Raw genomic sequence first — 17066 nt, 5'->3', positions numbered from 1 at the left:
TTTCACACATTTGCAGTCAAACTCCAAGAAATTTTTTTTTATGAGTTGTCTCTATTTTTTCACTTCGTTTGCCAGCTTGCTTTCTGATTCCACCAATTGACCACAACTGCTCCTTTCAAGTTTACCAGTGACATTTTAACTGCTTCATCTAATAACATTTTCTCAGTCATTATCCTCCTTTAACTTTTCAGAGCTTTTGATATTGCTGACATCTCCTTCTTGGCTGGACTCATTCTCTTCCTTTGTGTTGGTAGTTTTCATTTTAATTATGTGATCATTCTTTCTCTGTGTCCTTTCTGAGATCATTCTCCCTCTTCTGCTTACTAAGTGTGGGCAGTTCCCCAGACTCTGTCCTGTTTCCTCTTTTTCCTATCTAGTTTCTTATTCATGATCATTCCATTGGCTTCAGTGAGTTCAATTATCATTTATAAGTAGAGGACTAACTGTCTCTAGGAAACACCAATAATCCATTATGTCACCAAATCTGTGCCACATATTCTTTAGGCAATTCAAACAATTTGTTACAAATAAAACTCATTAAGCTTACTCTCCATTTATACTTTAAACCTCTCTCTTCTCCAAAATTACCCATTTATATAGATGGAATCAATTACAATGTGCTTCTTAATCAATTACAATGTGTCAGGCATTGTGTTCAACTCTGGAAATACAATGGCAAAAATAAATGTAAACCACTATGTAAATGTAATATATATATATATATATATATATATATATGTATATATATATATATATGTATGTACACACACACACACACACACACACACACACACACACACACACACACATATGGCAGATGATAATCTCAGGAGGGCACTAGCATTGAGAGACTGGGAAAGGCTCCACCAGCCTTCAAGGCTATTTTCTCAAACCTAGGGTTATCTTTTACTATTATAGTTTCTCTCTCTCTGTATTTATATCTAATAATTGCTCTTTCTTACTGATTTTACTTCTATAATATCTCTACAGCAATCCCTTTCTCTTTAATCACATATCCTCTACTCTAGTTCAAGTCCTTATTTCTTTTTGCTGAAACGACTGCAAAAACCTTCTAACCAATCTTCTTGCCATTCTCTAATTCAACTCCTACACAGCTACCAAAATATAGATCTGGCTATGTCATCGCCTTACCCCTGCTTCAAAATCTTATTGCTTCTAGGATAAAATAAATTTTCTGGCATTTAAAAATGATTGCAACCTGGTTCCCATCTAACTTTCAAATCATATTTCATATTACTTCTAACATAATTTTCCATTTTTCACAGAATGTCCTGGCTAGCTTTCCTGTCTGATGTTACATTTCTTGCCTCACCACCTCTGTACAAGTGATCTCTATGTGTAGAATGTATAACTCCTCATTTGCACTCTAGAATGCCCAGCTTCCTTCAAAGCTCTGGTGTCAACTCCTTATATGACAGTTTTCTGGAGTCCTGTCCAAGCCAACCACCTCACCCCAATTATTAGTATTCCCTCTCTCCCTAAAAGACTTTAGTCATATACTTTTGTGTCTTAGTGCCTATAATAGCATCTTACTCATAAAAAATGTTTAATCAACATTTAGTGAATTGAACTGAAGGCATCTAGAAGCCCTTTCAAAATTACATGCTTTCTCCTTTAGGAAATGGAACTAATTCTTAGCAACCAATACTTGATACTAAGACAAAAGGTAAGGGTTAAAAAAAAAGATGAATGAGAATCTGGGGTTCAAAGAGGTGATTTACATATATTGGGGGAATGATTAAGAAAAGAATAAAAATAAAAATAGAATCAAGGAACCTGGGCTTGTCCTCAGGGAGGAGACTGGATCAGATCACTGCCATCACAAGTAACACAAGACCATTAATTAATAATGATGATAGCTAAAATTTACATGGTGCTTTAAGGTTTGCAAAGTACTTCATAAATATTATCACAGCTCAGTGAAGTAGGTGCTATTATTATGCCCTTCTTATAGAAGAGGAAATTGAACTTGAGAGAGGCTTAAGTAACTTGCCCAAGGTCAAAAAAGTGTCTGAGGCTTGATTTAAAGAAAGATCCCATATATTAAAACATTCCTACCTGCACATATTTATCATCTATTCAGAAATGAATATGAACAAAATATGAATATGAATATGAATAAAATATGAATAAAAGGTAATAAAGACATTAGGGCAAAACAAAATAAAGATCATTATATGGAATGATTAGCAAAGATATGAATAAATGCAAGAGATAAATATGGGATCTGCTATTAGGCAGATGGACATATACAACAGGAAATGGAGAACTGCTGCTCCTTATGACAACAAATTTGAATATCTATAGCTGAATCTGTTACTCTGGAGGTTTCCACTGATTGGACCACAGAAGGAACACCAAAATAATTTATTTCTATCATTTTGTATTTTTGGTCACATTTCTAAAATCAGTTAATTAGTTTTAAGTTCTACCAGTACCAGTTTTTTATTTAGTGAAGGGAAAAGGGAAAAAGGGAAACAAAAACAAAAAAACAAACAAAAGGAACATAGTAGGATTATGGTCTGGTGCAACATTATCACAATTTATTTTTACTTTCATAGGAAATAAGTCCCCCTCTATGAAAAGCAGATTCTCAGTTATTGACAAGTTGAGGGGAGCAGCTGGTATGATTTCAATAATAAGCAACAAAGATTTTTAAGAGTACATTGTTCTGATTTTATATTGTTTGTGTTCCAAGTTACAGGATCAATTAGCTTACATACACTTTATTTACCTACTTATCTACTTGCAATGTTCTAGTGTATTACTTTTGAAAAAGTGAAATTCCTTAGATTTCCTAGAAAGAATATACAGCAAGGGAAGGAAAATAGTTAATTCATGGCATTCTGAGGGAAAAATATCATATTCTACAATCATCTAATATAGACCATGGTGCTATTATGAAATAATAATGTACATTTATTATTTAATAAGGGTTAAGGGTAATCTGGAAAGAATCTACTATGGGAAATCTTACTGTTTAGTTCCAAGTAGACAAATAACACAATCTCATTTGATGCTTCTTGTGAGATGGATGTTATTATTCTTCTCATCAGCCTCTTTATCCCTAGTTGAAGAAACTGAGTCTGTGGTTATAAAACCAGGAAGTGTCTGAGGCAGGATTTGAGCCCACATCTTCCTAACTCCAATACAATACTCTTTCTTTAAACCCTCACCTTCTGTCTTAGAATCAATACTGAATATTGGTTTCAAGGCTGAAGAGCAGTTAAGGGCTAGGCAATTGGGGACTTGCCCAAGCTCACACAGTTATAATTGTCTGAGGCCAGATCTGAATCTTAGATTTTAGGTTTCCAGGCCTGGTTCTCTATCCATTGATTTTCAATTTTTGGTAATTTCCTACTATATATTATACCTTTTGATACTTGAAATTCCATTCTTTTAAAGAAACATATGGAACAATGCTTATAAAGTGCTCTTTTCTGTAAATTCTACTTAAGATTGAATGATGATCAAAGAGTGATTTATGATTAATGTGTGTGTGAGAGAGAGGACCTTAGGCAAGGAAACTCAAATTATTGGTTAAAAAAAGGTAACCCAAATTATTGGTTAAAAAAAAAAAGTTAGGGAATGATAATTGGTGTGACAGGGCTGCTGATTTCTCAATCCTCTATGGCACATGTACTGTTTTACAAATGGTTGCTACAACAACAACAAAAACCCATTATCATTAAATATATGCTTCACATGAAATGCTTTTAAACACACTGTTGCATTGTGCTCATGTTTCCTTCAATTTTTCTCCTACCTGGGATCTCAGAGAACAATAGAGACAGTTTGTTAAAACTGAAATAGGAGATGGTAGAGTAAACAAGGGCTGGGAGAAGAAGCATCCTCCCAGATTAGCCTTCAGTTTATTCAACTTCAGGCAGGTCGATCTTTAGTGAAGTGGGAGTTGGTGGAAGAAAAATATGGCAGATTTGGGGGATGAGATGTCTGGTCCTGCACCTTCTGTGTCTGCACAGATGTACTGCTTTGGTGTATTTCAATTGGCCTTTCAAGTTGTCAGTTGTTTTTTTGAGCTTTACTACCAGTCGCTTAAGTAAAGTAAACAAAGACCTATCTGTAGGCTATTGCAGAACCTGATTTTGTTTCATTATTTCTATGGTGTTGACACTGGCCATAGTGCCTACTGCCATCCTGGTTCCCACTCTTAGTGTGCCTCATCCACTCAAGTATGTCCATCATAATCATAAAGGCTATTCACTATTGCTATTCATTTGCAAACTTAAAAGTACCTCCACTGACAAATAAATGTCTAGTTTAAAATGAAGATTTTGGATATACACACACACACACACACACACTTATAAATATATATATATATATATATATATATATATATATAAACACACACATACACATAGTATTAAAATATAGTATTAAACCTTGAAATCAAGCTCTTCAGTTGAAATAATTTTTGTTTTATTAATGTAAGATTGCAATTGTTCCTAAGGAACTATTCCCCACTCACCCACCATGGCAATTAAATTGTGTGTATACCCTATGATCAAGTGAAGTAGTAGTAGTGGTAGTTGTTGTTACTAGGTCTATTCACCAAAGAAACCAAATAAAGAAAACAAGTAGCCATTCAAAAAATATTTATAGCATGGTGTAAAGAACTGGAACCTGAGGGAGTTCCCACCAATTGGTAATGAATGGTTATACAAGTTGTGGAATATGTATATGACCAAATAATACTGTGATAATAAAAGATGAAGGGGATAGTTTTAGAAAAACCTGTAAGACCTACATAAACTAATGGAAAGTAAAGGGAGTAGAACTAGGAGAATGATTTATAAAATAACATTTTTACAAAGATAAATAACTCTGCAAGACTTAGAAACTCTGACCAACACAATGTTAACTAACCACAGTTTCAGGGGACTCATGATGAAATGTTATACATTTCCATATAGAAAGACATAATGGTGGGGGCATAACTAATGTGAGAATTTTTTCTGCTTGACTATTTATATTTGTAATAGTTTGAAAAAAATCCAATAATTAAAAGAAAGTAGCAATAGAATTTTGGAGCATTTGGAAAAAATTCAGAATCGGTGTACAGACAGAATTCACTTAACTTAAGCCTGGTAGGAAAAATGAAGTCAAAACTGGAATAACAATTTCCCTAAAATAATATAAAAATTTTAAAAACCATTAATGTAAAAAATTATCTGTTTAGTTCGTTGAGATGGATGCAATCATTCTTTAAAAATGTGGTCTTATAATACTAAATTTTGTTAGACTGATGCTGACATCATATTGCCACATTTTTCTAGACATTTACTTAACTATAAAAGCTATAATGTTTGCCAGAACTTAAAAGTTGTCCATAGATGACTCAATTTTTTACATGTTAAGAGGCAAATTATACATTGGACTGTTACAGAATGGAACCTTAATAGACATTACTCAATCCAATTGGAGAGTAGTTCAATACTTTTGTAAATTAAGTATCTAAATGCTACTTATGGTTACTTTTCATCTGACAATTTGTGATTCTATTGAGGGCCAAAAAGAATGTTTTCTCTTACTAAATTTGAGAAGACGTATGACAGATCTTTCTTTATAAAGGAAAATGAAATCAATTCCCTATTGTGTTCTGCCTTCACTCAAATTAAAAGTTAAAAGAATCATCAAAGCAATGCTGACTCTAAGTAATAATCAACTGACAACCAGATTTCAGGATGGATATTAAAAGTGAGAGAAGTAAAAGTTAGAAAGTGAAAATCACTGGTGAGGTAAAAACCACTATTGATGAAATTATACCCTGGCAAGATTATGAAATAATAAAAATGAAAAATGTGCTAAATGTAAACATTTGTTGAAACTATAAATGTTTATGAAAAAATAATAATGATGTTAGAAGAAATGGCAGAGAGTGCTGGTGTAGGAGTCAGAAGAAGACCTGGATTAAGATCCTACGTCTTATGCTTGCTAGCTGGATGACAGTGGGCAAGTTAATTAACCACTCTGTATGGAAATTTGTAAAATCCTTGGAAAAAAAGAGGTTTTTAAGAGAGAATTAATCATTATGTATACAAGATTTTCCAAGGGAGAGATATGTTTTATTTGAGTAACTAGGTAACAAAGTGTATTCTTAATATAAATCAACAAAATTATAAGTATATATAACATATAATCTTTTCGATTAAATAAACCCTGAACCTTTTGTGAACACAGCAGGATATAATACTATTGGAATGAAGGCATTCCCTGCTAATCTCTAAATAATTTTTCAGAAGCTCAGTTCAAGTGCTATTTCCTAGGCAAACTCTTTCCAATTTTTCCCCATGTTAGTGCTCTCTTCATCATTAAATTACTTCATTTATATTTAAGAAGCTATTTACAAAGGGCCTATTAGTTATAAAGAAGGTGCTAGCATATAAAGATGAACCAAAAATAGTTCCTTACCCTTAATTTATAATAATATAATATAATTTATAATTTATAGTATAAGTATAAGCAATTACAAGGTGTATATATATATATATATATATATATATATATATATATATATACATATAAATTTAAAAGCATTTGAGGATGGGGTAGAGACTACCAAGAGGAGCAGGAAAGGTCTGGTGTGAGGAGATTCTGCCTGAGCTGAACTTAGAAGGGAGCAAGGAATTCCCAGAGGTGATGATGGGAGAGCATTCCAGATTTAAGTCATTTAGGCAGGAAATGGACTATTATCCAGAGAATAGCAAGCGTACTTAGCACACTTAGCACAATTTGCTAGAACAGAGAATGCTTCAGGAGGAATAATTTAAAATCAGAAAATGGATTATATGTATATGCTATGAATTCCTCACAATAGACTATAATTAAGTTCCTTGAGGGAAATTCTGTTTTGTCTTTGGATCCCTAATACAGAATCTTACTGGATAAGATGTTTACACAGATGTTTAATAAATGTTTGGTGAATTTAATAATATTGAAATGAGGGCTACCTCGAATGCCCTTCCTTAACAATATTAACTTTAAACTTCATTAAAATGCACAAAAACCAGGCAAAAACAAATTGCTCAAAAAAAGTGAATTCTCCAGTTATGTTACTCAAAGTGCCATAATGAAGTACCTTTAAAAATTATAATGTTAGACAAACTTTAGTTTGAATTTACAAATATAGTTTTATTTTATTTTTGCCAAGTCATTTCATTATTGTCAATCCTAGTTCCTGGATTCTAAATGTACCCACTAAAGTGAGTACTTTTAAAATGTCTACATTTTAAACCTGAAATAGAAATTTAAACATCATGTCCAAGGCAGATTATTACACTGGACATTTACTACAGTGTCTAGAACATGAGATTAGAATGAGAAAGAGAGAGTTGAATATAAAGCCAGCCTTTATCTGAGTCATGAAGACTTGGGTTCAAGTGTTATTTCTCACATGTATTGGTTCTGTGTTACCCTCAGTGAGTCACCTAACTCTTTTTTCAGTGCCCTTGGAAACTTTAATATTAAAAGTTGAGGAATACTGGCAGAAGGATTTTCTTCATTGAAATTTCTCTATAACCATAAAATCATACACCAGAAATCCTTAAAATGAGGAAAATCACACAGTAATCAGATAAGGGTAGTTTTCATCAAAAATAAGAAAGTCTGCATGGAGTACATTATTGTGATATGATATGATGTGATATGATAAGAAGTCCATGTACAAATGAAAACTGTCTTTAAGACTTCTTAAAATAATCACAAAATTTTATTTCCTTTTATAGAAAAGGAATATAAAAGCATAAGACCTCCTTAGAAAGGAAGATTTGAAAAATTTAAAGCTATATATATCTATTTAAATATCCTGCATTGATTTAAGCATATTTTCTTTTAAAGATAACCATGATAATTATTTAAAGAAAAACTCCAAATATATGTATACAATTTGAGAAAACTCTCTCATTCAACATTTTATTAGCAGTACCTAAAAAGAAACCTTGCTTAGACAACTAGATTGTTCTATATCTAAAAAACTTAAGAAACTAGATATACTTTAAAATTACATTTTGTTGATTTACTTAAATAAAAGGAAACCGAAGAGGAACTTGTTATAGATATCTGCTCATTATCTATCAGTCCTCTCTGGTGGCAGTATTCTTAAATTATGTAAGCCCAAGACACACTAACTACCTTATTAGATTTGTTTTTGTTTCGAACCCTTACCTTTCATATTAGAATCAATACTAGGTATTGGTTCCAAGGCAGAAGAGTAGTAAGGGCTAGGCAATGGGGGTCAAGTGACTTGCCCAGGGTCACACAGCTTAGGAAGTGTCTGAGGCCAAATTTGAACCTAGGACTTCCCATCTATGGGCCTGGCTCTCACTGAGCTACCCAGATGCCCTTTTGTTAGATAATTTATATGTCAAATGATATAATATATGCAAAAAATTTAGCAAACTTTAAAGCGTAATATAAAACTTTATTTCCAATCAGTTTACCTATTTGGTTTCCGCTCTACAAATATTCCGAGAACACCATGACCCAGGACAAACATCCTTTGGTTTCCTTCCTTCCTTTTCTGTATTGTCTTCTTGTAAACTCCTAGGGTGGGGACTGCCTTCCATATTTGTATCTCTAGCAGTGTACTAAAGTACAGTACTTGGCACATGACAAGTGTTTAATAGATGTCATCAACTATTAACAATATAAATGCTAATTATTGTATCATTATTGTCTAGAAACCAAAAAATATAATTTCTGTTTTCTAAATAGTATCTCTAAACTGGTTATTAAAAACACACATATGATACATTATTATTTCTAATTTCTCGTGAAAAGAGGTAGAGAAACTATTATTTTGTAAAGTTCAATTTTTGTTAGATGTGAAGTCTGAACTGAATTTTTAATACAAAGCACATTTAAGTACATCAAGCCTTCTTTTAGATTTACCTAATTTGTAGAGGGGAAAGTTAAAGTCTCCCATCATCATTATTCTGTTATCTATATCCATATATAGATCATTTAGTTTTTTTTTTAAAATATGGATGCTATTATACTTAGTGCATACAGGTTCAATATTGTGTTTCATTACCCATACTACCCCCCAACTTAATAGAAACCTGTTTATCCCTTCCAGTTATATCCATTTTAGCCCCAACTCTGTCAGAGATCATGACTGCTACTCTCTTGTCTTTTCTGGATCAGCTGAGACAGTATATTTTGCTTCAGTCCTTTACCTTCCCTCTATGGATCTCTCTCATTTTCAGTGTGTTTCTTCTAAACAAAATATTGTCAGGTCCTGGTTTTTGATCCATTTGGTTGTTTTCTTTCCAAAGGTGAATTTGTTCCATTCACACCAATGTGTGTGAAACATCCACTGTTTCTCCTCACTGTCCCCCCTTCCTTTCTTTGCACAGTATGCCTCCTTAGATGTCCAATTTCTTTTGACCAGTAACTCTCCAATTTCCACCCTTTCACAAAATCCTCCCTTATCTTCTCCTTATTCTCCTAGTTCCAAATTGGTCCACCTTTCCAAAGGTCTCTCTCTTGTCTGTTCCCCTTTACTTTATTCTATTCATTCTTATTCTATCTTTCAAAAAATCCTTTCCTTATCCCCCCAACTGTGCCCTCCTACTTTTTAATATGAATTTGATTCTAAAACTCCCTCTCCTCCCTATCTTGTCCTAAGAGTCTCTCCCTTGCATCCCTTCCTCTTGCATACTTCCCTCTAGGTAGCCCTTCCTTTTCTTATTCCCCTGACCTACTTTCTCTTAACCCACACTTTGTATTTCCCTTATCCCACCCCTTCCTCATCCTTTTTATTTCTCTGTATATTAAGAAAACTTTTATCCTTCTAATTATGTATATTATTCCTTTTACCCTAGACTTGATGAGAGAAGGGATCTATCCCTCCACCTCTTCCCTTTCTCTATGGCAGTCCCTCTACTCATTCCTTTCCCATATGATAGTCATTCCACCCATTCCAATCTTTCTGGTATATTTAACTATCAATTTGGCTTATTCCATTATATTCACATCCATACATGTCCCTTCAAAATGCTCAGTGTATAAATGACATTTCCCCCATACAAGAATCAAACAATTTGACCTTTTGGGTTACTTATGATTAGTCTTTCATCATTACATTTCTTCCTTCCTCCCTTCTCTCTCTCTCTCTCTCTCTCTCTCTCTTTTTAATTTAAAACCCTTACCATCCTTCTTGGAATCAATACTGTGTATTGGTTCCAAGGCAGAATAGTGGTAAGGCTAGGCAATGGGGGTCAAGTGACTTGCCCAGAGTCACACAGTTGGGAGGTGTCTGAGGTCAGATCATTATTACATTTCTATGTTTCTTATAGAACACATTTTCTACTGATTTATGGATTTCCCCCCAGAATAGTTGAAACTCCTTTAGTTCATTAATTATTAATTTGTTATCATTTATAATTATGCTCATCTTTTCTGGATATGCTATTTTTGGTTGTAACCTCAATTCTTTTGCTTATAAAATAATGTGTTTTGTGCCCTGCATTCTTTTAAAGTTATGGCTGCTAAATCATGTGTAGCTTCACAGCATTAAATTTTTTTTTTCTTGTTGCTTACAGTATTTTTTCCTTAACCCGGGAGCCACAGAACTTAGCAATAATGTTTCCATGCATTTTCATCTTTGGGTCTCTTTGAGGTGGTAATAAGTAGATTCTTTTTATTTCTATTATCCTCTGATTCTAGAATTTATGGGCATTCTTCCTTTCTGATTATTGGGAGTATTTATGTTTAAACTATTTGATCTCAACTTTCTGGGAGTCCAACTATTGTTATATTGTTTCTACTTGATCTAGGTCAGTGTTTTTTTTTTTTTGTGATAAGATGTTTCATATATTCTTTTATTATTTTTCATTCTTTTGATTTTGCTTTATTTTTTCTTGTTGTCTTACGAAATTGTTAGCTTCCCCTGCCCAGTTCTAGTTCTTTATAATTTATTTTCTTCTGCGAGTTTCTGGATCCTTTCCCCCCTATGTGGGTGACTTTCTTTCATAATTTTCTTGCATTGCTCTTATTTTTGTTCTAATCTTTCTTCAACCTCTCATTTGGTTTTTGAAAAAAACTCTTTTTGAACTTATAGACATTTATTGTATTTCTCTGTTGTTTTTGAAAGTGTCCTCTGAATTTAAGCTGAGATCTCTGTCCCCATAAAAGCTATTGATAGGTAGGTTCTTTCTCCATTGCTTAAAAAAATTAAAAAACAATTTTTTTTTTTACATTTTAGTGATCACGCCAAAAGACTTATTTTTATTTATTCTTTTGCTGGGGTCTCAGTGTTCTTAGGGTGTTGAGGTATTTATTTAATTATTCCAGTTTTTATAGTCTAAAGGGACTCCACTTTCTGGGGAGTGATCACAGCTGACAGGGCCCTAGTCCTTTAGCAACCACACTTACTAGTTCACACTCCTTCTTCATTCTTCATTCTTCCTCTACTAATGCTACACCTGGGAAAGAGAAGGTGGCTAGTCTGAGTTCTTCAGCTCTCCAAACTCTGTTTGTTAGCACTGAAGCTTGAGTTCTTGCCCTTAGGGCCCAATGTTCATAGACTGTGGTGTTTATTCCTTCAATCCCCTGTTGTGGCTCAGCAGGGTTCTCTGGAGCTGAGGCTGCCCCAATTCAGCTCTTTCCAGGGCCCTCCCATTGCTAATTCCAATAGTATCCTCCTGGATATAAGCTCAGCAAACAAGGCGAGGTTGCTAGTTTTTCCCATAGGGGTTGTCTTATTGATTCCACTCTATCTGCACTGTTCTTGCCTATGGGGCCTGCAGCTATAAGGCCAGGGAGTTCAGAAACCTTTCTTCCTAGTTGTCCCTTGGCTATTCAGCTTTGCCATTTTTAGCATTGGTTCTGTAGAGTTACTTTTGGTTGTTTGTGGGGTTGTTTGGTTGTGTATTAGGAGGGTGAGGAAGCTTCATGACCTACTTGCACCATTTCCCCTAAGTCTATTCTTAATAGAATGAAAAAAAGAATGTAAAACAACAAATATATATTTATATGCATTCTTGTGATTGACCAGTAATGTTGAATAGCACATTATTCAAGATTGTGAATAATGTCATAACTTCGTTCCTTGAACACATAATGAATACAGAAATTCAATAATGAATAGACTGAATATTTTTAGCAACACATAAGAAATATTTACCTTGGAAAATGACCTAAAGAAAGGAACCAGACTTTTAAAAAAGGATACAAATTTTGGTATAATGGGATCAGTGATTTCAATGCACGGCTTGCATTTATAGCTGTTGCCCGAACCATAATAGGAAGGATTTTTCCATTTATAATAGCACCATCAAAAAGTGGACCAAAGAATGGAACCTAAATCAGAAATTAAAAAGTTATTTTAGAGTTTAATTCATTACCTAAAATATTACCAAAAAAGGAGAAAATAGCATAGGTTGTGATGTGCATTCAATACTTCTAGGAATATTAGTCTGATATTTCAATTGTGTTCTATGATAACCAATACATGTATTTATATAATGGTAAGAGAACAGGACTTGGTGTTAGGTGATCTGATTTGAAATCTTGTCTAGTTCTATAACCATTAGCAAAGCTACTTTTTTTTCTGGTGGAGATAATGCTTACATTGACTACTTTATAGGACTCCTGTGACAAAGAACTTTGTAAATTTAAAATACTAAATGTATGACAACCACCATCTGCCCCCCAAAAAGAGAAAGTAAAATTCTCCAGAATTTTCATGTGAAATGGATTTATATACATGTATATGACACTTTTATATGCATTTATATGACACTTTTAAGGTTTGCAGAGTATTTTATAAATATTATATATACAAAAACTGTGAGAGATAGATGTTTTTATTATTTCTTTTTTACAGATGAGGAAGTTGAGGCTGATAGAGGTTAAATAACATTTCCAGAATCATATAGTTAATAAATGTCTTGAGGCCAGATTTGAACTCAGGTTTTCCTGATTCCAAATCTAGTGCTCTATCCACTGTGCCACCTATTTGCCTCCATAATGATAGTTAGCATTTATTTACACAGTGTTCTAAGAATTGCAAAGCACTTTACAAATATTAATCTCATTTTATCCTGATAACAATCCTGGAAAGTATGCTCTTCTGCTCTACTCTGCCACCTAGCTGCATATCATATGCATATAATATGTTCAATGTAACTAGTAGAATAATTTTCATTTCCTCTTTTAAGAATTTTGTAGTAGATAAAAATTCAAGATTGGAAGCAAAAGATGAAGCCATCTCACAAACACTGACTAGGTATGTGTATCACTGGGAACAGAAAATTATTTTTTATTTTCTTTCTATCACCACACTTCTTTTCTTTTTTTTTAATTTGGAAAATTTTATTTAATTAATTTAGAATATTTTTCCACGGTTACAAGATTCATATTCTTTCCCTCCCCTTCTCATTGACTTATGTTCAAAATATAGAAAGCTATATAAATGTTTTAATTCCACATTTCATTAGAAGAAAACCAAATATTGTTAGAATGAAGAGAAATTGAAAAATTATGAGGACTTTTGGGGAAGAAAGTCTGCTTTTAAAGACTATTTGAAGAAACTATTCATGTTTAAAAATTAAATGTCATCTTTAATCAGATAGAAATTTCTATGCTATCTTTTGAGAACTAATCTAATTCAGAAAACAATTGAAGGAAGACAACCTTTATCACAGAGCCATAACAATGATATTATACTTTCTGCTCTTCTTGTACTCATGGGATATTTTTGATGAACTAAATTTAAAATCTATGACAGAATTATTATAGAAAAATCTCTGAAATCCTATGAATTAAGTAATCATGACATTCTTATTATTCAGTGGTTAGGGACACAGGCATTCAAAAATATAAACTCTATGATGGTTAAATAATAATAAAAGTTATAATTATATAGTACTTTGTGATTCTACAAAATTTTAATAAACAGTATTTCACTAATATTTCACCACTGGTAAAGGCAGTACATTGGAAAGAGCTTTGGATGTGTGGAACCAAAAGACTTATATTCTAATCTCAGCTCTGCTACTTATTACTTGACATGACCTTTGAAAATCACTTAATATCCTGAGCCCTTAGTTTAATTATCTGTAGAATGAGAGGTTATGATAAGATGACTCCTAAGGATGAGTTCTAAATCTATCATTCTATGATCACCTTATGAGACAGGTAGCACAAATATCATCTCATTTAGATCATTTAGATTCAGAGATTAAGTAACAGGATTTAAAATATTCAAAGACCAAGGATTTTAATCCAGGTCTTCTAACAAGTCTAGTGCTCTTTTCATTTTAATTGTATCTTTAAGGTCATAAAGGGGATAAAAGTGCAAAGATTCTTTAATGGGAAAGGAGAAAGAGAATTTGGAAGGGACAGGGCAATGAGGGATAGAGTAAAAGTGTGGTGTGGCTATTGTGTCAAAAATGGTCTTTTCTTTCCTTTCCTTCTTTCTTAGAATCAATACTGTGTATTGGTCCCAAGGTAGAAGAGTGATAAGGGCTACACAATGGGGGTTAAATGACTTGCTCAGGGTCACATATCTGGGAAATGCCTGAGGCCAGATCTGAACCCAGGATCTCCCATCTCTAGGCCTGGCTCTTAAATTACTGAACAATCTAGCTCCCCATAAATGACATTTTCCATTCTCAGATCAAGGAACTCTTCCTGTGAATTTAAAGACAACTGCATTTTCATAGTACCTTCTTAATATTCACTTTTCCACTAACCACCAATTCTTTAAATTTAATTGGATGGCTTTAGTCATTTCTTGCTAATGTGACTTTGCTTGTCCAAACTGTATTATTTATTCTGACTCTGACTGGGCTAAGGACACATGAACTCTTTAGCAGAATGCACATAAACTTTTTTTTAAAAAAAGCAAAATTGTAAGTAACTTAAATATATGATTTAAAAGTTAAAGAAAATGCAGTCCACACACCTCGGGTTTTTTCATGATCTGGATACTGAACATGTGGTTTTTCATTGGATATATTACAATAAGCACATCACCAAATTCTGTAGGGATAATTCCTCTTCTATAGTCTCTAGTATGCTCTGACCAAACAATGTGCACTTCATCATTTCCTAAGTGTCGCAACTAGAAAAACAAGGAAGTAGAAAAACATTGCATAAATTATGTAAATACATATAGTCCCACTGCCATAGATACCAATCATTCCAAATTAAGCTGATATCAAATTGTCTGAAGAAGAGATTAAAAAATCTAAAATAAGATTTTATGATGTTTGATGTGAACACCAATAAAACATTTGAAACAATGGAATCCACAATCAAGAAAATAGGAAATCATGGTTAAACGAAATTCACAGATAATCAAAACATTCTCTTTTAGTTATGTTTCAAAAATGGATGATTTGAGTTTCATTTCCATTTTGAATACTCTCCTTGAGTAAGGTTTATCAATTCTGATTTAATAAACTTATTATGAGCTTGATTATTTCAGGATCTTATAATTTCTCCTACATTTTTGCTAATAATTGTTAAACCCTAAAAATTTCATGTAGACCTTTATACCATTCACTTAAGTGTTATAGTGAGGCAGCCTGCTTCTTTGATGAGATCAGTCCATTCTACCAAAGACTCTTTAAATTTATATGAGATGTACTGTCTCCTAGTCAACTATTCCATACTTTCCTATTTGTGGTCAAGGAAATCTCAGGGGGGACTCAGGTGGGAAGCCTGGTTTTTGCCTCTCAGTAGCCACTTGTAGACTTGGTGGTCTTATTGATTCAGTCATGTCCCTCCCTCTTTCTTATTGCTGCCTTCTACTTCATTCCACACTCATGATACTCATCAACTAAGGGAGAACAACATACATGAGTTACTATTGAAAGATGAGAAAGATGAGATCTATGAGGTATAGCTCACCCATCTATTTGCAACCCTTCTTCCAAACTGAGCATTAGGGTATAAGTATGATCATTCTGCAGGCAGTTAGATGAGTGGATAGAGCATTGGGCCTGGAGTCAGAAAAACGTGAGTTCAAATCTGGCCTTAGACACTAGTTGTATGACTGTAGGCAAGCCACTTAACCTCTGTTTGCCCTAATCCACTGGAGAAGAAAATGGAAAAAACAATCCTATATTCTTGTCAAGAAAATTGCACAGACAGCATGGTTCACAGGGTCATGTTACACCCATCACTATGTATTCTACTGTATGCTATTACCAGCTTAGGACAACAGAGGGAAGGCACTGGCAAATGAAAGGATCATGGAAAGGTTTATGTAGCCTTAATTCACAAGAACATGAACATATAGAACCACAAGGAACCTTAAATGCTATCAAGTTTAACTTTTTCATTTTGTTGATGAGGAAAGTGAGGCATAGTGAAATAAAATGCTTTTCCCAGGGACCCTTAGCTGGTAAGTGAGGTGAGATTTTAACCCAGTTGTTTCTCACTTCTTCCATCATCAAGGACAAAGTAATAAATATCTACTAAAGGTTGAACACTATTCATGCCTCTTGATATTAAAAAGATAATCATCCCTATCTGTAATAGGTTGTAATAGGGGAAGGAAAAGACAGATATAAGTAAATATAGAATATATACATAAAGAGAATAAGTACAAATAACTACAAAATGGGAAAGTGAAGATTTACACTAACAGTTTCAGTTCAGTACTTGAAGAATGGATATCTATAAGAAGGATTAGATTTAGTTTACTCAAGAGTAAAGAACTACAGTTAGTGAGTACAAGACATAGGGAGGTAATTTTTGACTTGGTATTAATTAGTAATTTAAGAATTAAAGTATAAAATGCAATGTATAGATCTTCAAGAAGGATGACAATTGAAAAAGGTCTCGTTTAGAAAGCAATTTTAGTCTGGCAATGAAGTTGAAAGCCAAAACAAAAAAACTGAAAAATGAGTGAGAGGAGAGTGGACTTAGTTTTTTAGAGGAACGTGATTGAGAAGGAGAGTAGATACAGGATAGTAAAAAGAGTGGGATTATAGGATTTAGTGAAGCCTTTTTAAAGATGGGGGACACTTGGGCATATTTAAAGGCAATGGGTATAGAATCTGTAG

The 17066-nt window shown here is 33.4% G+C and overlaps 1 protein-coding gene across 16 annotated transcripts in view; it reads right to left on the bottom strand.

Annotated features, from left to right (window-relative positions):
- RALGAPA1 (Ral GTPase activating protein catalytic subunit alpha 1) overlaps positions 1 to 17066 on the bottom strand; it is a 314990-nt gene that overhangs the window by 34357 nt on the left and 263567 nt on the right. For all 16 annotated transcript variants that reach the window (XM_056811013.1, XM_056811018.1, XM_056811024.1 and 13 more), the window contains 2 exons: positions 14957 to 15115; positions 12221 to 12348 (listed from right to left, as the gene is read on the bottom strand). In XM_056811013.1, the coding sequence (XP_056666991.1) occupies positions 12221 to 12348; positions 14957 to 15115 (287 nt within the window). The remainder of the gene's footprint in view (positions 1 to 12220; positions 12349 to 14956; positions 15116 to 17066) is intronic.

Source organism: Monodelphis domestica, chromosome 1 (genome assembly GCF_027887165.1).
Source record: "Monodelphis domestica isolate mMonDom1 chromosome 1, mMonDom1.pri, whole genome shotgun sequence".
Lineage (NCBI taxonomy): Eukaryota > Metazoa > Chordata > Mammalia > Didelphimorphia > Didelphidae > Monodelphis > Monodelphis domestica.
The sequence above is the reverse complement of the archived record's forward strand: the minus strand, read 5'-3'. Positions and strand labels throughout refer to the sequence as shown.